The sequence below is a fragment of the Rhineura floridana genome, chromosome 10, assembly GCF_030035675.1.
Source record: "Rhineura floridana isolate rRhiFlo1 chromosome 10, rRhiFlo1.hap2, whole genome shotgun sequence".
NCBI classification, from domain to species: Eukaryota; Metazoa; Chordata; class Lepidosauria; order Squamata; family Rhineuridae; genus Rhineura; species Rhineura floridana.
Window position 1 is genome coordinate 29,121,830 of NC_084489.1, and position 27,281 is coordinate 29,149,110.

The 27,281-nt window shown below is 41.0% G+C and overlaps 1 protein-coding gene across 4 annotated transcripts in view; it reads left to right on the forward strand.

Annotated features, from left to right (window-relative positions):
* Positions 1-27,281, forward strand: part of NEK10 (NIMA related kinase 10) — a 185,989-nt gene that overhangs the window by 98,671 nt on the left and 60,037 nt on the right. For all 4 annotated transcript variants that reach the window (XM_061585967.1, XM_061585968.1, XM_061585969.1 and 1 more), the window contains one exon: positions 19,939-20,068. In XM_061585967.1, the coding sequence (XP_061441951.1) occupies positions 19,939-20,068 (130 nt within the window). The remainder of the gene's footprint in view (positions 1-19,938; positions 20,069-27,281) is intronic.

Here is a 27,281-nt window from a genome sequence, read left to right on the forward strand (position 1 = left end):
GGGAAAAAATAAATAAATTTGATTTATGAACTTTGGAGTATTATATGTCTGGGACTATTTTCTTTTTGGTCTATTTCATTTTGACGAATCTACTTGTTCACGACGCCACTAACTGTTTTGAAGCTGGGAACTAAATTTGTTTTGTATCCCTGAACATATAAGAGATAAGGCAGGCTGTACTGTCTACACTGTGATGTCATCAAGCCTGGAATATTAACCCAATTGTGGCTGAAATTTTTGTTTTTGTGGTTTTAAGAATGGCAATCAGGAAAATGGCTGAGACCATGGAAGAAATTATGTTTCAGAAAATAATGGATGAGATTGAGATAACGAAACAAATCCTGAGACAGGGTAGACAGGAGATGAAAATTGAATTTGGCAAAATGAAGCAGGAGCTTAAAGAAATAGGGGATCTTGTGAGAGAGGAGATTGATGAGATTAGAGATGAGAAAAGAAAAATTAAAGGGAAGATACAAGCCCTGGAGATTGGAACAAATGTGGAATTGGAAAAAGATCTGGAGTTTATGGATATTAGAAACAAAGTTTACTGTTTGGAATTTAACGTTGTCTCTGAAGAAATTAATGAAGATATTAGAGATAAAGTTATCAATGTCTTGGATAAGTTTTTGGACTGGAATGATGTGATGGAGCTTGACATAGAAAAAATCTATGGAATTAACTACAGATATGTGACAATGGAAAAATTCTTAAGAGATGAGCCAGTGCATTTTGTAAAAAAGAAGAACAGAGATATGACTTTACAACAATATTTCAGCAACATATTCAGAATTGATGGCAAGGAAATATTTGTGATAAAGGAAATTCCCATCAGACTCTTATTATATGACTATGGCTATGACAGCAAGATTAATATGGGATACTGATAATGGAAGAATGGATACTGAAATTACTGGACTGAACAGGACTATTGAAGATGGAAGATGGAATTAATATTGAAAATGGAAGAATGGCTATTGAAATTATTGGATCTAACAGGTTTGATGAGATGGATCAATCTATATGTTTATTTGGACTATGGCTATGACAACAAGATTATTATGGGATACTGATAATGGAAGAATGGCTACTGAAATTATTGGACCTAACAGATTTGAAAGAGATGGATTAATCGACATGTTTATTTGGAGAAAAATTGAAAGATATCTCTCTCAAGGAACTGGAACCTCTCTTTGACTTTTTGTGGAAAGAATAATGTTTATGAGATTTGATGATTAATTAAGATAACTACTGGAGGAAAGTGATTTTATAATATAATTTAGGAGACAGGATTGTTATATATTGTAGACTTATAACTGATCTGCGAGAAATTGGAAGTCAACATTTTATTTTATTGTTTAATTATTTTTGTTCTGTTTTGTTTTTTATCTTTGAAAATTTGAATAAAAATTAATGATAAAAAAAAGATTCTTAGGATATGTTTGGAATCTTTATTCTTTTGGACTAAAACATATCATGACAAGCCACATCATTTGCAAGTGTGCAAAATTAAGAATATAGAAATGCATGTGAAAATAGGCAAATCTCTACATGCTATCACACTTTGTTTTTTGCTAATTAACTACGATATCTACAGTAACAGTAATTAGAACCTTACATTCTCTGAGGCATAAAGTTATTCTCATTCTCACTTTACTTGTTAGCTCTCTTACAGTTGTCCCGTTATGCACTTATGCATGCTGTATAGTCCAGTATTGTTTCTACTAAGATCTTTATTTTCTAAATACCAGAAGTTGGTTTTCTGTACTTGGGAACTTTCACAGTTGGGGCTGGGTTGTAAGTTTGCTCCTGGAATTAGTTATTACTTTTTAAAGAACGTGTCATTTGATGTAGCAGTAGGCATCTTAAGTGTGATTCTACATTAAGCTAACTAAAGACTTGCATTATTAATGGTGAAGTAACCATTGAATGGAGGGAATATGCATGGAAACGTGGTTGTAAGTATAGGCTGTTGCTGAGTAGGTGGTCAACTCCTTACCTTACCTTAGATTCCCAGTTCCTCTTCTCTTTTCCGTGGAACCCTTGCTTCTGTCCATTGACCCTTTGCAACATTGCCAACATTGTTTCCTTTCCTTGTTTCTTTCAATCCTATTCAGTTGAACATCTTGTTGTCATGACAGTGAGGTGCTCACCAAATGGTGGGGACATGTATGGAAATGTGGTTTCAACAAGAGGCTTGTTTTTTCATTCTTTCTAATGAAAATGACCAAAGAGACATTCTTAATGGGACGTTTGTAGGCCTCTCAGGGGCTCAGCCAAAAATAGACCCCATCCCTTTCCCTCAGCTACATAAGAACATAAGAAGAGCCTGCTGGATCAGGCCAGTGGCCCATCTAGTCCAGCATCCTGTTCTCACAGTGGCCAACCAGGTGCCTGGGGGAAGCCCGCAAGCAGGACCCGAGTACAGCAGACCAAGAGACTTCAGCCATATAACCTGAACGAACTAATGGAGCTGTAACCCCAATGGGAAAGTACAGGCCTAACATGCAAGAGGCCCCAGATTTTATCTCCGATATAGGTTCACAAGGGAAGAAGCTGGGAAGAGAGACACCAAGAGCTGAGACAGCACAGTGTGACAGAAAATCAGAGTGTTTAGTATTTAATTTCATAACTAGTTTAAGATTCTCAAAATCTTCAGCCAAATCTTTCCCTCGTATTGCAGATTTTATCATTAAGCTATACTTTCATTTTTTTCATGATAACTGCCAATTGTTTTCTAAAAAGCATTCAATAAATGAATAAAAAACTGAATTATTATTGGTTGAATAAGCTTGGAAGATACATGGATGCTGGGATTTAAATTTGTTTTGTTCTGTAGAGTTTCTTTATTAAATGCCCACTATCCTTAAACAAACTGGGACCCTGAACCCTGTAGTCTATAGGGCCATATAACTTTTAAGTGTGATGCTCAAAATATCTCTGTCAGGGCAATCAAGCTGAGGCTCATTATACCTTTGATTTTGCAAAAGAAATAGGGTGGGGGCTGCTAGTCAACATCGAATCAGCCTAGACACACCTGGCTCAGATGCAACTGGGATGTAAACATGGTTTACTATTAGGGCTACCAGGTCAGAAGCATTCCAAACCCTGAGATTTCAAGGGTGAGCCCTACCGATGTCACAGAGGCGGGCCCTAGTGATGTCAATAAGCATGATACATTGATAATCAACCACAGTTTTTTAAAATATACCACTCAAACAAACAAAAATCTCTGATTGGAAATTAAGATAGAAATCTTAGCTAAATGAGGGTGTTCCCAGGTCCAGCTGAAGTGATGAGATCATTCCTTCTCACCTGCTTAGGGAGCCTGGATAGGGAATATCTAGCAAGAAGGATTTAAGTGCCATCAGGCCAGGCCAGTGACTAGAAGGCCATTGTAGGAAAAAGGGAGTCTAGTGTTGTGGAGATGTTAGATGGGAGAACTCAGGTATTTAGGGACTAAGCCACATAAAACTCAACAAGACTTACTTCTGAGTAGATATTGTTAGGATAGTGCTGTTGGTAAGGCTTGACTAGGGATCCTCTGCAAAGATATCCATATCCAGGCAGAGTCGTAACCCCTTGCCTGGAATGCCCTGCCTGCCTTTCAACGTGGCTGCTCCAAACTTCCTTACAGACTTGACCACTGCAGAGAGAGGTTTGAGAAATGAGTAAGAGTTAAGAAGATTCTCTACCCTGTTCTGCCTACTCTGTGGGTTGCTATAAACTCACTTTGACAGCCAACCCAATTCCAATGAGTAATAATTGACACAGAGAAAACACACATGGTTTGGTCTGTTTTCATTGGCAGTAGCTTGGGAACAACAGTTGAAGCCACACTTCCCAGTATGTGAATTCTCTTTTACACCTACCGGGCAAGAAACAAAACGTCATGCAACCAACAGAGTGCATCATCAGTGGGCTTAAGGGGGTTGAGCCAAGCGCATGGAACCATTGTTGTTGCTTCTATGAATGTAAGAGAGTGAGGTCAGAGGTAAATGAAATGCAAAAAGAAAAAGAAAAAGACAGTTTATTATTTCCTAAATGCAGTACCATACCAGCCACTACAAGATTCCTATGAGTAAGGCAGAAAACTCAGCAGCCCACAACCAGTCAGGATTCATAACCAAAACTAAAAAAAATCCTGACAGCCAAGTCATCCAAGGTCACAGAAATCCCTATGCAGCAGAAGCTGACCTGGGGGGCTGCAGTTAGTGAAGACTGCTGTGGCATGATTGCTGACATGAGTGAGACCCTATCAGCATATAATACCTCTGCTCTGAAATCTACACTGGTTTGCCAGTTTGCTAGAAGCCCAAGTTCAAGGGTTATGGGTTCTACATAGTTCTGCTCTTGTAAGAAATCGACCCTTTAGTGTGGCAGCACCTATACTCCCTGCCTATTGAAATTAGGCAGATGTCTTCATTTTACTCTTTTTGGCACTTGCTAAAAACATTTTTGTTTAGGCAAGCCTATCCAGGCATGCAGAATCTATTATGTTTTTTATCTGTTTTAACTCATTGTTGGTTTTATTATTTTGAATGTTTTTAAATACCTGTCTTTAACTGTTTTTGCCAATAATGTCATTGGTTTAAATCCTTCTGTAAACTACTTTGAGGTGTTTTACAATAAAGCAGTATATAAACGTTGTAAATAAAAATACATAAATAAATTTCTGAGTCACTGTGGCCCTTGGGTCTCTTTCCTCTTTTAGGAACAAAGGAATCTACCTTAAACCAACTCAGGCCTTTTGGTACCATCTAGCTCTATACTAATGACATGGACTAGCATTGACTCTCCAGGATTCCAGGCAATAGTCTTTTCCAGAGATTGGATTTTGGACCTTTGCATGCAAAGCATGTGGCCTACCCCTGAGTTATAGCCCTTCCCGTTTAAAAAAGTATCTTTTAAAACTGTTCTTTTCAATTCACTAAGGAATGCACAGCACCCCTAGGGCAGATCCACACCATTAATTTAAATCACATTTAACACACATTTGAACCACTTGATACCCACCACAGAATCGTGGGAATGGTCGTTTGTTAAGGGTAGTGGGAACTATAAGTGTTGAGGGGGAAACTACACTTCCCAGGATTCTTTGGGGAAGTCATGTGCTTTAAGTACAAGTTGAACACACTTTAAATGTATTGTGTAGATCTACTTCATAACCTTTGCCTGCATATAAATCATTTTAATTAATTCTTTAAAGTGGAAATCAGCAACAAGGTTTACTGGGTGACCATGGGCTATGCACCATCTCTTAGCCTAATCTGGCCCTCAGAGTAAAAACAACAGAGAGGGACCATGGCCACCCCAAGGAAGAAGGGCACACTTAAAATGTAGAGGAAATAGTAATGTACAACCATAGTGTGAAATCAGATACTTATTGGGACTTAGTATGAAGAAATATTTATATAAGCATGACTGTCAAAGATGTTTATTATTTACACAACCTGAAAATATATTTATAGTGCATTCCTATGTATGTTTACTTAGAAGCATGTCCCAATGTATTCAGTGGGGCTTACTCAAACTGGGAAGCATGCACAGGATTGCAACCTCAAAAAATAAAGAACTTCACTCACCCAACCCAAAATTCAGAACCATGCCACTTTAAATTGTTGTGCAGCTGTTTCATACTTGTTTTATGGTTACTGGATTTTAAATTGATTTAGTTTTTGCTGTGAGCTGCCTTGGTTTCGAACCCTACCTCACAAGACTGTTGGAAAGACTACATATACACACACACTGGAGATGTAAAAATACATGCACACCTTATAATAGTTTATTGTCACAGCCAGTTGGTTATTGCAGATATTCTTTTTAAAAAAATGTAAAATCAATGTTAGTCTCCTACAAAATAAAAGCAGTGACACCTGAGTAAGCCCTGCCTAATTGCTTTAAAAATACTATTGGAGGGGGAGAGAAAGATTTACAACACAAAACACATTCCTTTGCTAGGTTCACTCAAAAGTCCCATTGATTTACAGCATAATTCTAACCATGTCTACTCAAAAGTATGTCCTATTGAATTCAGTGGGGTTTACTCCCAGTATGTGGGGTAAGTATTTCAGCTTTACTCACAGAAAAGCAAGTATAGGTGTAAAGCTTCATATTGGGAAGGTTTTCAGAACAGGCTATAAATTAGACAAAGAAACTGCCCTCTTCAGCAGCCGAGAAAAATTAAACAAGTTTCATGCACACTTCTTTTAAATTTATGTTCCAAAATTATTTGAGAGATAAAATTTATAATATACTATTTTTGCAAGTAATTTAAAAAAATCCTGCATGTACACTTATTATAACTGAAATTATTTACAGTAAACAATTGCGCACCAAGATCCTGCTATAATTTTTATTTGTTCCTCATCTCCTGACCTGCACATGGAGAGAAAGCTATAAACCAGGAAAAGATAACAGTTTTCTGGCCTTGCAATGGGTTCTAACTGTTGCCTGGAGGTCAACAAATCCCTTGCAAACACATCCCTGACTTCACTTGTTGGCTACAAACCTGAAAGGCTAGGGTTAGAGCAGCCAGGTATGAGCTCATTTAACAGAAGTTGCAGGGGAGGTGGCTGATGTTTTGGTGTATATCTCTTGTGTTTATGCTGCACCCTATAAACACTCTGTTTACACTCCAATCTGTAAAACAATTTTATTTTACTGCCTTGGCTCAATAAATATTTCTTCTTACTGCTGCCTAAAATTGAGCGCTTGTAAACTATACCTCAGGGGCCTACAAAATGCAATTATCTCACTTCTTTGGGGTGTATATTACTGCCTCTATACAACACATCTAGCCTGACAAAGAATCTCAAAACATGGGGATGGACAAAGTTCTTGACTCTACCTTCTAATGGAGAGCAGGCTTGATTCTTGGCTACTGAACCTCACTCAGGAGCTGTGTGCTGTTTTTTCATTCTCTACCCTCTGTCTACTCTGTCAGCTGTTAGGCAGGGACTTTCATATCTTTGCAGTGCCTCTAGGAGTTGGGGTGACCGGGTTGACCTCTCAACCTTCCAAGCCATTGTTTGGAATAGCCCTAGCCCCCTGTGTCTTGGAGCAGCAGGAAATTCTCCATCACAAGTGCTGCCTCCTGGTATGGGATTTTTATAAGGAATGTGGTTGCTGAAGGGCGCAAAGAACCTAGCAATGATCAGATGTCCAACAAGGTGCAAGGTAACCTGTACATGGCAAACCTGTCTCTATTATGGTACCCACCTCATTAGATTACCTCTCCTAAAGATGCACATAGTGCTCCATCAGTGATTGTCTTTCATCATCTAGCAGAAATGTTTGTTTTCTGTATTTGCTTTCTGGATTTCACCCTTCCTCTGATTATTCTGTGCTGCTACGTTGAGTTTTTGTTCATTTGTTTCATAGTCTTTAATTTTCTTGTGCGTTCTATATTCTCTTGTTAGGGACATGTTTTACCTTTGTACATTACTTTGGAAAATCAACTGACACTTTTCATTACTATTTGCAAATTTGCATTTGAAGCTTGTAGCAAACTATATGGAGAATTGTTCCATATACTACAAAACGATAAAAGTGTTTTTTCTTTTTAGCTTCTGTCTCATTTCCTTCTGTGATTCAATGAGGATCTGAAGGTTGTGCATGTCGATTTCACTTACTGTTTTTTCCATCGACCCAAGTAATGCCATCAGTTCTTTCTATCAACCCAAATCTTTCTATCAAGATTTTGTATTGAAGTACATTTGCCGCATGTATAGAAATGGGATGTAAGGCTCAGGGCTGAAACAAAACTGAAGCAGTGTAAGACACCATATTTGACCTTAGACCAAAAGAAGCATGCATGTCCATAACTGGGCTGCTCCAGCATCTGATGCTGATGGCTTGAAGTGTGTGTTCTTAAAATATGATGAGAACATCAAACATTGTACTTGAATGAAATATATTGAAAGCTGCCTGTGAAAGAAGGAAGAAGAAGCAGTACAGTAGGGCCCCACTCATACGGCAGGTTAGGTTCCAGACCCCCGCAGAAAAGCAGATCAGCTGTAGCGCGGGGGTCTGGAACCTAACCCGCTGATCACACCGGAAGAGAAGATCAGCTGTAGAGCGCTACAGCTGATGTTCTCCTCTGGCACGTCAGATCGAGCGCGGGAGTCTGGTCGTGCCAGAAGAGGAGGAGATCATCTGTAGCTCTCTACAGCTGATCTTCCCCTTCCCCAGTGAGATCAGCTGGAGAGCAGGGAGCTCCAGCCCCCCTCCAGCTGATCGCCCCGCTGGCACCATATTAGCAGAACAATGAAAAGTGGGGTGCTGAGAAGCGGGGCCCTACTGTAATCAACAGGGCACTTAGTAAACAGGGACCTGCACAATAAATATTTGGTAAGTGGCCAGGTACAACTTTTGGAAGGATGAAAGATACAGGGGAGTGAGATTACAATCTGAGGTCCTGCATTTGGGTTGAGGAGCTTGTTGAAAACTTGTAATCCCCCTAAAGTGGGAAGGGGAGGCCAACAAAAATGCAGAACAAGGGGGAAAAAAAGATTGGAGTGTTGTTGACAGTGTTGAAGAAAGCCAGAACAACAGCAGTATCAGGAAAAGAATTACATAGAAAAGGGGCTGAGAGAGAAGTCATGGGAGAAGAAAAGACATTTCTATTGATTGACAATCATAGAAAGAAATTGGGTTGGAACCAGACTAAGTTCTTTGGACATTTCCCATTGAAAAGCTAGTGATGACTAATTTAAGTCCCATTGATTTCAGTGAAACCTAGGTACAATTAACTTTGGATTTAATGCATTGTCAGGAGGAGTGAAAATGAATAGTAAAGGGTAAAATGACTTCCGGGAAGGGTGACTTAGCCTGTGCCTGCTTTTGAGACGGGCTCCTGCCTCAAAAGAAGCTTATTCAGATATATCAGTCAGTTTTTTCTTTTTTTTTTGACTGATTAAACTTCTCCCGGGTAGGGAGAAACGAAGAGATTAACCTCAAAGCCTATTTTTGTTGGGACGACCAGATCTCATTAATTTATGGGACGAGGTCCAGCCGACGAAGGTGGGACGGATTTTTAACAGCAAGCTCTATCTGATAAAGCGAACGTTCACCTTATCTTCTAAGAGAGAACGCACTAACAGGCAAGCACCCTTCTTTCTATATTTTTCTTTTACTTGACTTAAATTGTTGCTGTTTAAAAGAGATTTGCCAGATTGATCAGTTTTTGACATCTCACTGGGGAGCCATAACTTCTCTCTGCTACGCACTAATTAATAGCTTATCTCTGTTTTTGTTGCAAAAAGCTGTCCTGGATTTGCATTCTAAAGATATACACAGAAGAGGGATTTCTATTCCAGATTTTTATTTTGAAAAATATTATACTGTTTTGAGACTACTCTCTTTTTGGTCTATTTTATTTTGACGAATCTGTTTCTTGACGATTGCCATTAATTGTTTCGATCCTGGGAACTGCATTTTGTTTACTTAACTATTGGAGAGATAAGGCTGTCTGCTCTGTTTATACTGTGATGTCACCAAGTTTGGAGTATTAACCCAATTGTTGCTGAAATAAGAAGTGGTTTTCCTATATTTTTCTTTTAAAATGGCAATTAAGAAAGTGGCTGAAAATCTGGAAATAACTATGTTTCAGAAAATAATGGATGAGATTGAGATAATGAAAATTGAATTGAGTAAAATGAAGCAGGAGATTAAAGATATAAGGGTCCCTGTGAGAGAGGTGACCCTGGAAGGGGTCCCTGTGAGAGAGGAGACCCCGGAGATTGGAACAGGGGTCCCTGTGAGAGAGGTGACCCTGGAGACTGGAATAGGGGTCCCTGTGAGAGAGGAGATCCCGGAGATTGGAACCAACGTGGAACAGGAACAAGATTTGGAGTCTATGGACTTTAGAAATAAAATCTATTGTTTGGAACTCAATGTTATCTCTGAAGAAATGAATGAAGATTCTAGAGATAAAGTTATCAATGGCATGGATAATCTTCTGGACTGGAATGATGTGATGGAGCCCAATATAGAGAAAATCTATGGAATTAACTGCAGCCATGTGACAATGGAAAAACTTTTAAGAGATGACCCAGTGTATTTTGAAAAAAAGAACAGAGATATGATTTTACAGCAGTATTTCAGCAACCTATTCAGAATGGATGGCAAGAAAATATTTGGGATAGAGGTAATCCCCATCAGACTCTTACTATATGACTATGGCTTTGACAGCAAGATTATTATGGAATACTGATAATGGAAGATTGGATATTGAAATTACTGGACTTAACAAGACTACTGAAGATGGAAGATGGAAAATGGAACTAATAGAGATAATAGAACAATGGCTACTGAAATTATTGAACCTAACAGATTCTGATGTGATGGATTAATTGAAATGTTTATTTTGACTATGGTTATGACAATAAGATTATCATAATTAGTAATGAGATGGATTAATCGATATGCTTATCTGGAAAAAAAAATTGATAGATATATTTCTTAAAGAATTGAAACCTCTCTTTGACTTTTTGTGGAAAGAATAAAGTAATGTTTATGAGATTTGATGATTAAGTAAGATAACTACTGGAGGAAAGTGATTTTATAATATGACTTAAGAGACAGGATTGTTATATATTATAGACTTATAACTGATTTGATCTTTGACAAATGGGAAGTCAATATTTTACTCTTTATTTTTTATTTTTGTTTTTTTTTTTCTTTTTTTCTTTTTGTTTAACTATTTTTGATTTTGTTTTTTGTCTTTGAATGTTTTATGATTTTGTTTTGTATGTTTTATGAAAATCTGAATAAAAATTATTGAAAAAAAAAAATAGTAAAGGGTAAAAGAGAAAATAAAATGGTGAAATGGAGGGGAAATGATACCTGAGAGATCCTACATGAACAAGTTGATGTAAACCAGGGGTAGCCAATATAGTGTCATCCAGATGTTGTTGGACTATAACTCCATTATCCCTGACTATTGTCTGTACTGGTTGGGGTTGATTGGAAGTGGGAGCCCAGTAACATCTGGAGGGTACCCCTGATGTAAGTAATAATGATCAGGGGTGTGACTGTCATGATTTGTGAGCAGAGGACTTGGGGAATTAAAGAAACAGATGAAGGAACTAAAGCTGAAAAGAACTAAGGAGAAAAGGCAAACATTGAGAAAGACAGATCAGGAACTTAGATAATAATGAAGGTTAACATTGCTCCCAATAATAACTGGAAGAGGAGATAAAGTCAGGTCTCAAATGCAGAAAATAGAGTGCCAAGGGGAATAAATAACAGCAAATTAAAGAAGAAATAGAGGTAGAATTGCATGTTGAATTAACAGAAGCCACAGGAAGAGTGGCGTTTGTAAAGGCTCAGGGCCAAGGATAAGATGTGCATTCTTGTACCTGAATCCTAAAATATGCAACCTGATCGGAAGTTCTTCTTTGGTGTGCTGAGATTATTCAATCTCACCTTAACCTATTTCAGCCTTAAAAATTCCCTGTCTTACAAAATCCTCTAATTTTACCAATATATCATTCACATAGTAATTGTTTTTGTTATGACCTTTGCACAGAGAATCATCCATTGGAAACTAATATTTGCACAAGCTAATCCTTTACTGCTTGCCATTTCCTGTCTGAAAATAAGTAAAATTCACTAATAGGCAAAAAACCTTGTGGTCTAAGAATGTACCTATAGGCAACAGATATTTCTATCAAACTTTAAAATGCAGGGAAATTGGGTCGCTATAGTGCATGCACCAGGGGAGCAGAAGACCTGACCTCCTCTCTGAGATATTGTACTGCCCTACAAATTTATCAAAATGCAAACACAATTTGGGTTGGGTTGGTGCCTCTGAGCATATGGTGAATAGTGGCAACACCTGCAATCAGAACTGCATCTCCAAAGACGGAGAATTACATTTTTGTATGTTTATTGGTGTTCTTCTTACTTTGCTTCTTTCCTGTATTACTACTGTTTCTACAGAGAATCTAACCTAGAAAATTATATTTCTCTCATTATTCATACTGGAAATCTGTGTCAAATTTATTTTTATTAATTTCAAAGCCTTTTTATTGGTTAATGTCATATGATGGTGAAGACAGCCTTTTGCGAGGTTATGTTCTATTTCTATTTTGGGTGCATTAACAGTTGAATCTGAAACTGCAATTTGATGTGAAATTAGATTGATTACAATAGGCCGATTCAGTCCTATAACCAGCCCTGAACCCAGACTGGGATGGGTCAAGATAATCTGTTTTATCCAAGAGTACTTGCAATTGCTGCGCCACAACCCTCTCAATCACCTTCCCTAAAAAGGGGGTATTTGCAACCAGTCTGTAGTTGTCACATACCAATGGGTCCAGGGTGGGCTTTTTCAGGAGTGGTCAGATCACTGCCTCTTTCATGGTGGCTGGAACCACTCCCTCCCGCAATGATACGTTAATCACATTCTGGATCCACTCAGTCAAACTCCCTTGGCAAGCTTTAATAAGCCAAGAAGGGCAAGGGTCGAGAGGACACATTGCTGGCCGCATCATTGCAAGCACCTTGTCTACGTCATCAGGCCGCATCAACTGAAACTGTTCCTAAAAAGTTGCAGCAGACATTGCACTGGACACCTCACTGGGGACTACAGTAGATGTGGATGGGGGATGAAGACTGCTACAGAAGCAAGTAACTTTACCCTCAAAGTGCCTTGCAAACAATTCACAGTGGGCCTCCAAAGGGCCTAAAACTCCATTTCCTGGAGTTGATGTCAACAGACTCCTGACAATATGGAAAAGCTCCACTGAACAGCTACTTGAGGATGCAATGGAGGCAGAGAAGTGGGCCTTCTTCGCTGCCCTCACTGCCACACAGTAGGCAAGGTTATGATGTTTTACTTGTGCCTGATCAGCCTCACAGCACATCTTTTGCCACTTGCGCTCTAGCCGTCGTCCAGCCTGTTTCATTGTCCTTAACTCACTGGTGTACCAAGGTACAAACCAGGTCCACAGTGCCGGAGAGGGTGCTCAGGGGCAATCATGTCAAGAGCCCGACGCGCCTCACTGCGTGACAAGGGCTTCAACAGGGTCACCTGCTCTATCTACCGGGAACTCCCCCAGGGCATTCAGAAATCCTGTGGATTCCATTATTTATTTAATATTTATTTAAAACATTTCTAACCCGCTTTATCTTTCAAGAAACTCAAAGCGGCGAACAATTTCAATATAAAAACATAAATACAATATACATAATAAACTATAATCACTTACAAAAAATAAATATACTAAAACTACATAATAACATATACATGTTATCATAATCTATTAAAATTAGAACATTACCATTCCTCATTTAAGTTAAACACCATTTCTCCTTAAAAATTTTCCTATTCCTATTCCTTATTTAAGTTGAACGCCACCCGGAATAGGAATGTCTTAACCTGGCGACAGAATGCCAAAAGCGAAGAAGTCAATCACATCTCAACTGGTAATGAGTTCCAAGTGTAGGGGCGATGACAGAGAACGCTCTATCTCTAGTTCCCGAAAGATGGACTTGTGAAACTGAGGGAATCACAAGAAGGGACTCATCAGAAGATCTCAGGGGGCGGGAGGGTTCATAAAATGACATCCGATCGGGCAAATAAACAGGGCCCAAACCGTATAGGGCTTTAAAGGTTAAGACCAGCACCTTGAATTGGGATCGGAAGCTAACTGGCAGCCAGTGGAGCTGTTGTAACAAGGGGGTTGTGTGGGTTCGAGGACCAGCCCCCGTCAGCATTCTCGCTGCTGCACATTGAACCAATTTAAGCTTCCGAACTGTCTTCAAGGGCAGCCCCACGTAGAGTGCGTTGCAGTAGTCCAACCGGGATGTAACTAAGGCATGTGTAACCTTCGTCAGATCAGACGTCTCTAGAAACAGGCGCAGTTGGCGAACCAGTCTTAATTGGGCAAAGGCGCTCCTGGACACGGCCGAAACCTGAGCATCCAGATTCAAAGCCGAGTCCAGAAGCACACCCAAACTGCGAACCTGAGTCTTCAGGGGGAGTGTAACCCCGTCCAACACAGGTAGATTCCCTATTTCCAGGTTTGTCCCACGATTGACGAAAAGCACTTCTGTCTTGTCTGGATTTAATTTCAACCTATTGACCTTCATCCAATCCATCACTGAGGACAGGCACTGGTTCAGGGGTCGGACGGCATCTTTGGCGTCAGGAGGGAAGGAGAAATAAAGCTGGGTGTCATCTGCATATTGATGATATTGGACTCCAAAACTCCGAATGATCTCACCCAGCGGCTGCATATAGATATTAAATAACAAAGGAGACAGAACAGAACCCTGAGGAACCCCACAGGTTAAAGGCCAAGGGGCTGAGCGGGAGTCTCCCAGTATTACCTTCTGCATCCGGCCCTCCAAGAAGGAACGAAGCCAGCTCAACACACTCCCCCCAGCCCCATCCTGGAAAGCCGGTCCAGAAGGATACCGTGATCGATAGTGTCAAAAGCCGCTGAGAGATCCAGAAGAACCAACAGGGACACACTCGCCCTGTCGAGTTCCCTGCGGAGGTCATCTACCAAAGGCGACCAAAGCCGTTTCGGTCCCGTGGCCACATCTGAAGCCAGATTGGAGAGGATCGAGATAATCCGTTTCATCTAGGAAACGTTAGGCTCTGGGGGCGGACCATCTTAATCTGTCCACCATCCCTGCAGGGAAGGATTGGAGCCATAAGTCTAAACTTCACCAGGAAGTGGTCTGACCATGACAATGGGGTGACATCCACCACCCCCATCTCCAGACCACCCCTTCATCTGGAGCAAAAACCAAATTGAGGGTGTGCCCTGCTCTATGTGTTGGGCCAGTGACAACTTGAGACAATCCCATGGTCGTCATGGAGGCCACCAAGTCCTGAGCCGGAACACTAGAGGCAGCCTTAGCATGGACATTGAAATCACCCAGCAATATCGTTCTGGGCTCCTCCAACACCACAGCCAAGATGGCCTCTGCCAGCTCAGTCAGAGAAGCTGCTGGGCAGCAGGGTGGATAGTACACCAGCAGCAACCCTAGTTTACTGTCTCCTCGGCCCGACTCCAGATGCAGGCCCTCACAGCCAGCTTCAAAACAGAGTGGTTTCCTGGTGACAGAGATGGAAGTCCTGTAGACCACAGCAACTCCTCGCCCCCCCCATCCCTGCAGCCTGTGCTAGGGTTGCACCGAGCATCCAGGTGGGCAAAGCTGGGTCAGATCAACTCCTTCCAGCTCACCCACCCAGATCTCAGTAATGCATACCAAATTGGTACCTTCATCCCCAATCAATTCATGGATGAGAGTGGTCTTATTGTGTACCGATCTGGCGTTAAACAACAACACACACAGGACAGTGGGCACAGCAGATGAGCAACCCATCCATGAGAGGAGTGGCAGCAAGGAACAAGGTGCAGACAGCCTTGTCTTCTATGGTAATTCACCAGATCCCCATGGCTATATTTCTCTCTACCCCTAGTGCTGCAGCTGTTCCCAAGGACCCCAAGGGCAGCTGGGCTTTTATGCCTCCTGACCCAGCCAGCAGCTGTGCAAGAGGCTGCAAGATCAACTGCAGCCTCTCTCTAGAATCTAGAGAAAGGGTCAAGCAGGGGGTCCCAGTCCTTGCAGCACTTACCAGGGATTTCAGCTGTCTTGAAAGACAGCACCCCAAAGGAGCAAGCAGCAAGCACCCAGATGCTCAGATACTCACTCCCAGGGCAGGTCTTCTTCAGTCCCCTAATGCTGCAGCTGTTCCCCACACTGTTTTGTGACGTTTTAGTTAGTCCTAATAAAGATATTACCTTTACTGGGGCTTTTCTTCTCTCTGTGTGTGATTTTGTAAGGGTACATTTCGTATAACTTCACTGCCATATGCTCCTTATGGAAAACGAAGCCAGCTGTGGCTCTCCAGATTGCCAGACACAGCTCATATCAGTACAATCCTTGATTAGCTTGCTTCCATGGACCTTTTGTATGGGGGATGGAGAAGAGAGGGAGAAGAAACTTTTATAATGTATGAGACAGACACAACAGGCATCCGACGGAGGTCCTCTGTCAGTGCTGCAGGAACTGGGACCCTGCCTTTTTCCCTGACTGAGAAACCAGAGAGAAGCTGTATTTGGAAGAGACACCACATCTTGACTCCTCTTGTGTTAGTGCCTGGCTGGGACAGTGGGCATAAATGCCTGCCCTTGGGTGGTGAGGTTGGTGCTGGCTGGCATGTCACCAAAGGGGACCATCTCTGTTGCAGAGTGTATCACCATAAGGAAATGAGACACTCCTGTAATGTTTATGCTGGACTTTCACTTAACAACATCAGCCATTGTTACAGCAGAAAGCAAGGAGGAAAGAGAAACAACTCACAACCCAAGAAGACAAACCAGTTTCCTAGGCCTAAATACATTAACTCTTTAGTAGCTTTCCCCTCTCAGTACAGTGGTTATTAATTAAAGACAAGTGTGAGGCTACTTACACTTTGTTCATTGCTCCCACCCCTCTCATGGCTGGGTTTCTGATAGTTCATCTGCTGTGCCCACCAGTCTATGCATACTGTTGTTTAATACCAGATTGGTATATAATAAGGCTTCACTCATCGATGATTCAATTGTGGATGAGGGTGCTGATCTGGCATGCGTTACTGAGACCTGGGTGGGTGAACTGAGAGGAGTTGATGTGACCCAACTGTCCCTGACTGGATATTTGGTGCAGCATCTGCACAGACTGCAGGGATGAGAAGAGGGAGTAGCTGTGATCCACAAAAAATTCCATCTGTATCACCAGGAAACCCCTCTGTGTTGGAGCTGGCTGTGAGGGCCTGCACCTGGTGGCAGGCCAAGTAGACAGTAAACTAGTGTTTCTGCTGGTGTATCATTCATTCTAACAGAGCTGGTGGATATGGTCTTGGGTGTGGTGGTGGAAGAACCCAGAATGATAGTTCTGGGTGATTTCAACATCTGTGCTGAGGCTGTCTCTAGTGTTCCAGTTTGAGACTTCATGGTCTGCATGACAACCATGAGACTGTCATTGGTCTGACACGCAGGGGAGGGCATATCCTTGATTTAGTATTTGTTCCAGATGGAGAAAGGGGTGGATGGTCTGGAAATAGGGGGGTAGATATCACCCCATTGTCATGGTGAAGTTTGGACTTATAGCTCCAGTCCTTCTTTGCAGGGGTGGTGGGCCAATTCAGATGGTCCACCTCCAGAGACTAATGGATTCCTGAATGTCCTGGATTTTTTTCAGGTGAATGTGTTGAAGCCCTTGCCACAATATGGAATGCTGACACATTGGGCTCTTGACATACTTGCCCCCAAGCACTGTTTCTAGCACTGTGGAACCTGTTCTGCACCTTGGTATACCAGAGATGTGCAGGCAATGACACAGGCTGGATGATGGTTAGAATGCAAGTGGCAAAGGATGCACTGCAAAAACAACGCATAATTCTGCCTACTGTGTGGCGGTGAGGGTAGAGAAGAAGGCCCACTTCTCTGTCTCAATTGCATCCTTAAGTAGCCATCCAGCGAAGCATTTCTGTATTGTCCAGAGTCTGCTGACATCTACTTCAGGCAATGGAGGTTTAGACTCTTTGGAAGCCCACTGTGACTTGTTTGCAAGGCACTTTGAGGATGAAGTTGCTTGCCTCCATAGCACTCTTGACACCACATCCACATTCACTGCAATTTCCAGTGAGATATCCAGCACAATGTCTGCTGTAACACTATGGGATCAGTTCCAGTTGATGTGGTCTGATGACATGGGCAAGGTGCTTGCACTGATGCAGCCAATCATGTGTTCCCTCAACCCCTTGTCCCTCTTGGTTGATTAAAGCCTGCCAAGGGAGTATAACCGGGTAGATTCCAGCCATTCTGAAAGAAGCAGTGATTCAATCACTCCTGAAGAACCCCACCCTGGACCCATTGTTTTGTGACAATTACTGCCCGGTCACAAATACCCCATTCTAGGAAAGGTGACTGAGAGAGTTGTGACACAACAGTTGTGAGTTCTCTTGGATGAAACCAGTTATCTTGACCCATTCCAATTGAGGTTCAGGCATGGTTAGCTCTGGTTGCCCTGATGGATGACCTTCATCAAGAGAAGGACAGGTTGAGTGCCAGTTAGCTACTGAGGTAGATTCACGGTCCTGGTATTGGTATACAAAGCCCTATACAGCTTGGGGCCAGATACCTAAGAGATCACCTCATCCCCTACATACATTCCATCAACTTAGATTGGTATCCTAACTGTGACCCTATCTGGACAGGGAAACCTGGCTACAGTAATCTACCGTCTGGTAACCTCAAGGTTGGATTATTGCAGTGTGCTTTACGTGGGGCTGCCTTTGACAATGATTTGGAAGCTTCAGTTAGTGCAGAATGTGACTGCCTAACTGTTCAAGGTGAACAGAGCATATAACACCAATCCTGTTCCAGTTACATTGGCTGCCTGCACGCTTCCAAGCCCAATTCAAAATGCTGGTTTTAACCTCTAAAGCTCTTTACTGCTCAGGACCCCAATATCTTCTGGAATGCCTCTCCTGATATGTACCCCCTTGGCCCCTTAGATTTTCTTCTGAGGCCCTTCTCTGGGTCCCTCCTCTGAGGGAGGCTCTGAGGTTGGTGACAAGGGAGAGGGCCTTTTCAATTGTGGCTTCCCATCTGTGGAATATGCTGTCCAGTAAGGTCCACCTGGCACCTTCATTAATATCTTTTTGGCATCAGGTAAAAACTAACCTTTTCTCCCAGACATCTGATAGAACGAGAATATGTTCTTAGTATGCTACCAAACTTTCCTGTGGCTGCATGGGGCTGTTGCTGTTTTGTTGTTTTGTTTTTATAGTATTATATTGTTTCTGTTTTTAATATTGTTGTAAGTCCCTTGGGGACCTTTGGGTATCCAGCAACTAAGAAATCTAATAATAATACTTAGCCAATCATTGCATTCTGCATGAGAGGGCACTCTGCTGATACCATCCTATAAGGAGGTCAGTTCCGCATGATGTCAGAATTGGGTCTTTAGTGTGCCTTTGGAACTTACTCCCATTGCATATCAGACAGGCACCTTCTCTGTTATTTTTCTGGCACCTGCTAAAGATGTTCCTCTTTCAACAAGCCTTCTAAAATCTTCATCCCAATTGGTGCCTGTCTTGGAGTTGAATTGATTCTATATAAGTTCTGTTTTAAATTTACAATTTTTATACTATTTTTCAAATGGTGAGGTAGATCAAATGTGAATTATTTTAGTTTTGATTTAAAAACAATATTTTTGGGAAGAGGGATGAACATATATAATGTATTAGTTGATTTAGAAGGCATCGGTTAGTGAAAAAGAATGACTAAATTAAGACTGCAGTTGAATAAATTACATTTGTTTAACCAAAGATGGGAGGGGGAGGAAAACTTGATTTGCATTTGTGATATTGACTAGAAAACAATAAACACAGTCATTTAATTGGAATGTATTTGAAGATAATCTGTTCTAACCTGCATCAAGTTAAGGCAGCATCTACTGCAAATAGGAATAAAGAGTCCTGTGCGAATAAATTTGGATTGGGAGAATTAGTCTACAGAATTTAATCCTTTGTTCATGATAGGGATTTTCAGAGAGAACAGTCAAGTGGCAGAGCTAGAAGAAGCATCAGTGGGTGGATCATGGCTATGTTTTGTACATGTAAAGAAAATATAGTTGAATCCAGTTTATTTAAGATTGCAATACCATCTGAACGTTTGTTTAACTTTTAGAGGTTTTTCTAAATTGCATCTGTTTATGTAGATATGAACATGTGACCTCACAGCCTCAGATATAGTTATCACATGTTTTGTTTCATAACTGAGGCATTCTGAGTTGTTTTGTATTCTTCTTAAAGATGCTTTTGTGATGCAGGTAGTGGTCTCTTCTTTTATTTTGTTTCCCTGCTAAGAATGTTGTGACATTTCCCCCTTCCTTATGGATTTTTGAATTTTGTTTTTATTTGCATAGCCCTGAAGTTGTGAAGAGTGAGCCATATGGCGAGAAGGCTGATGTCTGGGCTGCAGGATGTGTACTTTATCAGATGGCAACCCTCAGTCCTCCGTTTTACAGCACCAACATGCTCTCCTTAGCAACTAAAGTATGCAGGTTTGCTAGATGAAACTGTATTCCATTTACCTTTGCATATATATGCACTTTTATGAATGCCCCTTTCCCCCCTACTTTTGACATGGCACCCTGAAAAATGTTCTCTATACGGTGTTCCTGCATCACAAAAGGATATTATATCACATAGAGATATTACGGCAACACCAGAGAAGCAGTTCTTAAGGTTGCTGCATTAATAGAGACTGGAGAATAGACCTAACCAGCACTGGACTGAAGGAATGAAGGGTCTTCCTGCTGTCCTGCACTGACTCTGGTAGTTAAACACCAGACTCTTTGCTCTACTGACTTCATATCTAAGAGACTTGACACTCATTTTTTTATTTTAAAAATGTGTCATCTTAGCTCTCCCCACACCCTCAGTATCTTGTTCTCCCCACACCCTATCTTAACTTTTTGCAAACATTTTTTGTGCCTTCTTAAATTAAGACACACTTCATTTCACATTGAGCTATTACTCTGTATACTCTGGTAAAATTTCACTTCTTTTGTTTTTGCAGTCCTCCAAGTCTAGATTAACAATAAGAATTTGCAAGAATTAGCAAAGTTCAAGGGCTTCAAAATCAAGGAAGTGCTTAATAACTTTCTTAAATGCAGAAAAAAAAAGGGAAACAAAGATTTTCAGTAAAGAAAATTGGTGGGTGTCCTAGTACAAAAAAATCCTGAGTGACTACATTTGATTTACTATTTACACCCTGCTTTTCTTTCTTTCTTTCTTTTTTTCTTTGCTTTTCTTTCTATGGGCACACGAAGTGGCTTAAAAGATCAAAATAATTTAAATAACAAGATTTTATAATCCTTTAGCTAAGTGGCCAATACAACATGAATTTTTAAAAAAGGGGTCGGGGGGGGATCCTGGAAATCACATGTCGATTGGCTTAATGTCTGTCTGAGGAAAACTGGTGGAAAGTATTGTAAAAGGTAAAATAGCCAAACATATAAGACTTGCCTGAAGCAGAACCAGCATGGCTTCTGCAAGGTTAAGTCCTGTCTCACTAATCAATGACATCTTTAAGAATGTCAGCAAGCCTACAGAGATGATCCAGTACATAGTGTACTTGGACTTTCAAAAAGCCTTCGAGAAGGTATCTAACCAAAGACTCCTGGGTAAGCTTAGCAGTCATGGAATAAGAGGAGAGGTCCTGTTGTAGGTCAGGAACTGGCTAGGAAATAGGAAGCAGAAAGCAGGAATAAATGGAAAGTTCTTCCAATGGGGGGGATGTAGAAAGTGAAGTCCCTCAAGGAATGGTATTGGGGCCTGTGCTTTGTAACTTGTTCATAAATGATCTAGAGTTGTGAGGTAGCCACGTTTACCAGTGATACTACATTGTTCATGGTTTTTAAAACAAAAAGGGATTGTGACTTCCGGGAAGGGTGACTTAGCCTGTGCCTGCTTTTGAGACGGGCTCCTGCCTCAAAAGAAGCTTATTCAGATATATCAGTCAGTTTTTTCTTTTTTTTTTTGACTGATTAAACTTCTCCCGGGTAGGGAGAAACGAAGAGATTAACCTCAAAGCCTATTTTTGTTGGGACGACCAGATCTCATTAATTTATGGGACGAGGTCTAGCCGACGAAGGTGGGACGGATTTTCAACAGCAAGCTCTATCTGTTAAAGCGAACGTTCATCTTATCTTCTAAGAGAGAACGCACTAACAGGCAAGCACCCTTCTTTCTATATTTTTCTTTTACTTGACTTAAATTGTTGCTGTTTAAAAGAGATTTGCCAGATTGATCGGTTTTTGACATCTCACTGGGGAGCCGTAACTTCTCTCTGCTACGCACTAATTAATAGCTTATCTCTGTTTTTGTTGCAAAAAGCTGTCCTGGATTTGCATTCTAAAGATATACACAGAAGAGGGATTTCTATTCCAGATTTTTATTTTGAAAAATATTATACTGTTTTGAGACTACTCTCTTTTTGGTCTATTTTATTTTGACGAATCTGTTTTTTGACGATTGCCATTAATTGTTTCGATCCTGGGAACTGCATTTTGTTTACTTAACTATTGGAGAGATAAGGCTGTCTGCTCTGTTTATACTGTGATGTCACCAAGTTTGGAGTATTAACCCAATTGTTGCTGAAATAAGAAGTGGTTTTCCTATATTTTTCTTTTAAAATGGCAATTAAGAAAGTGGCTGAGAATCTGGAAATAACTATGTTTCAGAAAATAATGGATGAGATTGAGATAACGAAAATTGAATTGAGTAAAATGAAGCAGGAGATTAAAGATATAAGGGTCCCTGTGAGAGAGGTGACCCTGGAAGGGGTCCCTGTGAGAGAGGAGACCCCGGAGATTGGAACAGGGGTCCCTGTGAGAGAGGAGACCCTGGAGACTGGAATAGGGGTCCCTGTGAGAGAGGAGATCCCGGAGATTGGAACAAACGTGGAACAGGAACAAGATTTGGAGTCTATGGACTTTAGAAATAAAATCTATTGTTTGGAACTCAATGTTATCTCTGAAGAAATTAATGAAGATTCTAGAGATAAAGTTATCAATGGCATGGATTATCTTCTGGACTGGAATGATGTGATGGAGCCCAATATAGAGAAAATCTATGGAATTAACTGCAGCCATGTGACAATGGAAAAACTTTTAAGAGATGACCCAGTGTATTTTGAAAAAAAGAACAGAGATATGATTTTACAGCAGTATTTCAGCAACCTATTCAGAATGGATGGCAAGAAAATATTTGGGATAGAGGTAATTCCCATCAGACTCTTACTATATGACTATGGCTTTGACAGCAAGATTATTATGGAATACTGATAATGGAAGATTGGATATTGAAATTACTGGACTTAACAAGACTACTGAAGATGGAAGATGGAAAATGGAACTAATAGAGATAATAGAACAATGGCTACTGAAATTACTGAACCTAACAGATTCTGATGTGATGGATTAATTGAAATGTTTATTTTGACTATGGTTATGACAATAAGATTATCATAATTAGTAATGAGATGGATTAATCGATATGCTTATCTGGAAAAAAAAATTGATAGATATATTTCTTAAAGAATTGAAACCTCTCTTTGACTTTTTGTGGAAAGAATAAAGTAATGTTTATGAGATTTGATGATTAAGTAAGATAACTACTGGAGGAAAGTGATTTTATAATATGACTTAAGAGACAGGATTGTTATATATTATAGACTTATAACTGATTTGATCTTTGACAAATGGGAAGTCAATATTTTACTCTTTATTTTTTATTTTTGTTTTTTTTTTCTTTTTTTCTTTTTGTTTAACTATTTTTGATTTTGTTTTTTGTCTTTGAATGTTTTATGATTTTGTTTTGTATGTTTTATGAAAATCTGAATAAAAATTATTGAAAAAAAACAAAAAAAAACAAAAAGGGATTGTGAAGAGCTCTGAAAGGACCTCTCCAAACTAAGTGAATGGGCAGTAAAATGGCAACTGCAATTAAGTGTAAACATGTAAAGTTACGCATATTGGAGCAAAAACAAATCTTAATTTCACATATATGCTCATGGGATCTGAACTGACAGTGACTGACCAGGAACTAGACTTTGTGGTTGTAGTGGATAGTTTGCTGAAGATGTCAACCCAGTGTGCAGAAGCTGTGAAAAAAGCAAATTCCACATGTGGGATCATTAGGAAAGGTATTGAAAATAAAACTGCTGATATCATAATGCCATTATAAAAATCTATGGTGTGGCTGCATTTGAAATACTGTGTACAGTTCTGATCGCCTCACTTCAAAAAGCATTTTGTAGAGTTGGAAAAGGTTCAGAAAAGGACAACCCAAATTATCAAGGGGATGGAGTGACTTCCCTATGAGGAAAAGTTGCAGCATTTGGGACTTTTAAGTTTAGAGGAAAGGTAACAGATGACCTATCAAGTGTATAAAATTATGCATGGTATAATGGATAGAGAAAACCTTTTCTCCTTCTCTAATAACACTAGAACTTGTGGACTTCCAATGAAGCTGAATGTTGGAGGATTCAGGACAGACAAAAGAAAGTAAATTATGGAATTCACACCCACAAGAGGCAGTGATGGCTACCAACTTGGAAGGCTGTAAAAGAAGCTTAGGCTAATTCATGGGGTCGCCATAAGTCGTAATCAACTTGAAGGCACATAACAACAATAAAAGGCGTATCAGTGGCTACTAGACATGATGGCTATGTTCTGCCTCCATAATCAGTGGCAGTATGCTTCCAAATACCAGTTGCTGTAAACTCCAGGAGGGAAGAGTGTTCTTACACTCAGATCCTGCTTAGGGGCTTCCCATAGGCATCTGGATGGCTACTGTGAGAACAGGATGCTGGGCTAAATGGGCCATTGGCCTGATCAAGCAGGCTGTTCTTATGTCTTTATGCTGTTAATACATTCACTTAAGCTCATAGATATATGGTTGAAACATAATCTTTGTTAGTGTTTCTGATGAATTTTTGGTGAGTTTTCTGCATGGATATTACTTTCATGGGCGTGTAGACCGCAAGGTGTTTTGCCTGCCTGGTGCGAAGGTTGCGGATATCGCCCGTCGTTGAGACAGTTTGGTAGACAGTGCTGGGAAGGAGTCAGTGGTCGTGGTGCACGTTGGCACCAACGACATGGGGAAATGCAGCCGTGAGGTCCTGGAAGCAAAATTTAGGTTGCTAGGTAGGATGCTGAAAGCCAGGACCTCCAAGGTGGCTTTCTCTGAAATGCTACCGGTTCCACGCGCATAAGAACATAAGAACATAAGAACAGCCTGCTGGATAAGGCCAGTGGCCCATCTAGTCCAGCATCCTGTTCTCACAGTGGCCAACCAGGTGCCTGGGGGAAGCCCGCAAGCAGGACCCGAGTGCAAGAACACACTCCCCTCCTGAGGCTTCCGGCAACTGGTTTTCAGAAGCATGCTGCCTCTGACTAGGGTGGCAGAGCACAGCCATCATGGCTAGTAGCCATTGATAGCCCTGTCCTCCATGAATTTGTCTAATCTTCTTTTAAAGCCGTCCAAGCTGGTGGCCATTACTGCATCTTGTGGGAGCAAATTCCATAGTTTAACTATGCGCTGAGTAAAGAAGTACTTCCTTTTGTCTGTCCTGAATCTTCCAACATTCAGCTTCTTTGAATGTCCACGAGTTCTAGTATTATGAGAGAGGGAGAAGAACTTTTCTCTATCCACTTTCTCAATGCCATGCATAATTTTATACACTTCTATCATGTCTCCTCTGACCCGCCTTTTCTCTAAATTAAAAAGCCCCAAATGCTGCAACCTTTCCTCGTAAGGGAGTCGCTCCATCCCCTTGATCATTCTGGTTGCCCTCTTCTGAACCTTTTCCAACTCTATAATATCCTTTTTGAGATGAGGCGACCAGAACTGTACACAGTATTCCAAATGAGGCCGCACCATAGATTTATACAATGGCATTATGATATCGGCTGTTTTATTTTCAATACCTTTCCTAATTATTGCTAGCATGGAATTTGCCTTTTTCACAGCTGCCGCACACTGGGTCGACATTTTCAGCCAGACAGGCCCAGCTTCGCAGTCTCAATGCGTGGATGAGACGATGGTGTCGGGTGGAAGGGTTTGGATTTGTTAGGCACTGGGGAACATTTTGGGACAAGCAGGGCCTGTACAAAAGGGACGGGCTCCACTTGAACCAGAATGGAACCAGACTGCTGGCACTTAAAATTAAAAAGGTGGCAGAGCAGCTTTTAAACTGACTGAGGGGGGAAACCCGACAGGAGCTGAGGAAGGTCCGGTTCGGAATAAACCTCCCCCCTGGGATAAAAACCAAAGAAATGATGAAATTTTAAAGGGGGTAGGCCTAGAAGTAGGCATTGTGAGAGCAGGGGCACAGGATATAAATTCAGAAGAGCAAAATTACCACAGGCCTAACCACAAGTGCCAAAGACACTTGAAGAGAGACACTGCTTACAAGTGCCTGTACGCTAATGCTAGGAGCCTGCGAACCAAGTTGGGAGAACTGGAGTGCTTGGTCTTAGAGGAGAGCATTGATATAGTGAGCATAATGGAGACCTGGTGGAATGGAGAAAACCAGTGGGATACGGTTATCCCTGGATATAAACTATATCGGAAGGACAGGGAAGGACGTATTGGTGGCCGAGTCGCTCTATACGTGAAAGAAGGCATTGAATCCAGCAAGCTCGAAACCCCAAAAGAGGCGGACTCCTCCACAGAATCGTTGTGGGTGGTGATACCATGCCCCAGGAGGGACTTAATACTGGGAACGATCTATCATCCCCCTGATCAAAATGCTCAGGGAGACCTTGAGATGAGATATGAAATTGAGAAAGCATCCAAACTAGGAAATGTGGTAGTAATGGGTGACTTCAACTACCCAGACATAGACTGGCCGCATATGTGTTCCAGTCATGACAAAGAAGCAAAGTTTCTAGATATTCTAAATGACTATTCCCTAGACCAGTTGGTCATGGAACCGACCAGAGGGACGGCAACCCTGGACTTAATCCTCAGTGGGGACCGGGACCTGGTGCGAGATGTAAGTGTTGTTGAACCGATTGGGAGCAGTGACCACAGTGCTATTAAATTAAACATACATGTAACTGGCCAATTGCCAAGAAAATCCAACACGGTCACATTTGACTTCAAAAGAGGAAACTTCACAAAAATGAGGGGATTGGTAAAAAGAAAGCTGAAAAACAAAGTCCAGAGGGTCACATCACTCGAAAATGCTTGGAAGTTGTTTAAAAACACTATATTAGAAGCTCAACTGGAGTGCATACCGCAGATCAGAAAAGGTACCGCCAGGGCCAAGAAGATGCCAGCATGGTTAACGAGCAAAGTCAAGGAAGCTCTTAGAGGCAAAAAGTCTTCCTTCAAAAAATGGAAGTCTTGTCCAAATGAAGAAAATAAAAAAGAACGCAAACTCTGGCAAAAGAAATGCAAGAAGACAATAAGGGATGCTAAAAAAGAATTTGAGGAGCACATTGCTAAGAACATAAAAACCAACAACAAAAAATTCTATAAATACATTCAAAGCAGGAGACCATCTAGGGAGACAATTGGACCCTTGGATGATAAGGGAGTCAAAGGTGTACTAAAGAACGATAAGGAGATTGCAGAGAAGCTAAATGAATTCTTTGCATCTGTCTTCACAGTGGAAGATATAGGGCAGATCCCTGAACCTGAACTAACATTTGCAGGAAGGGATTCTGAGGAACTGAGACAAATAGTGGTAACG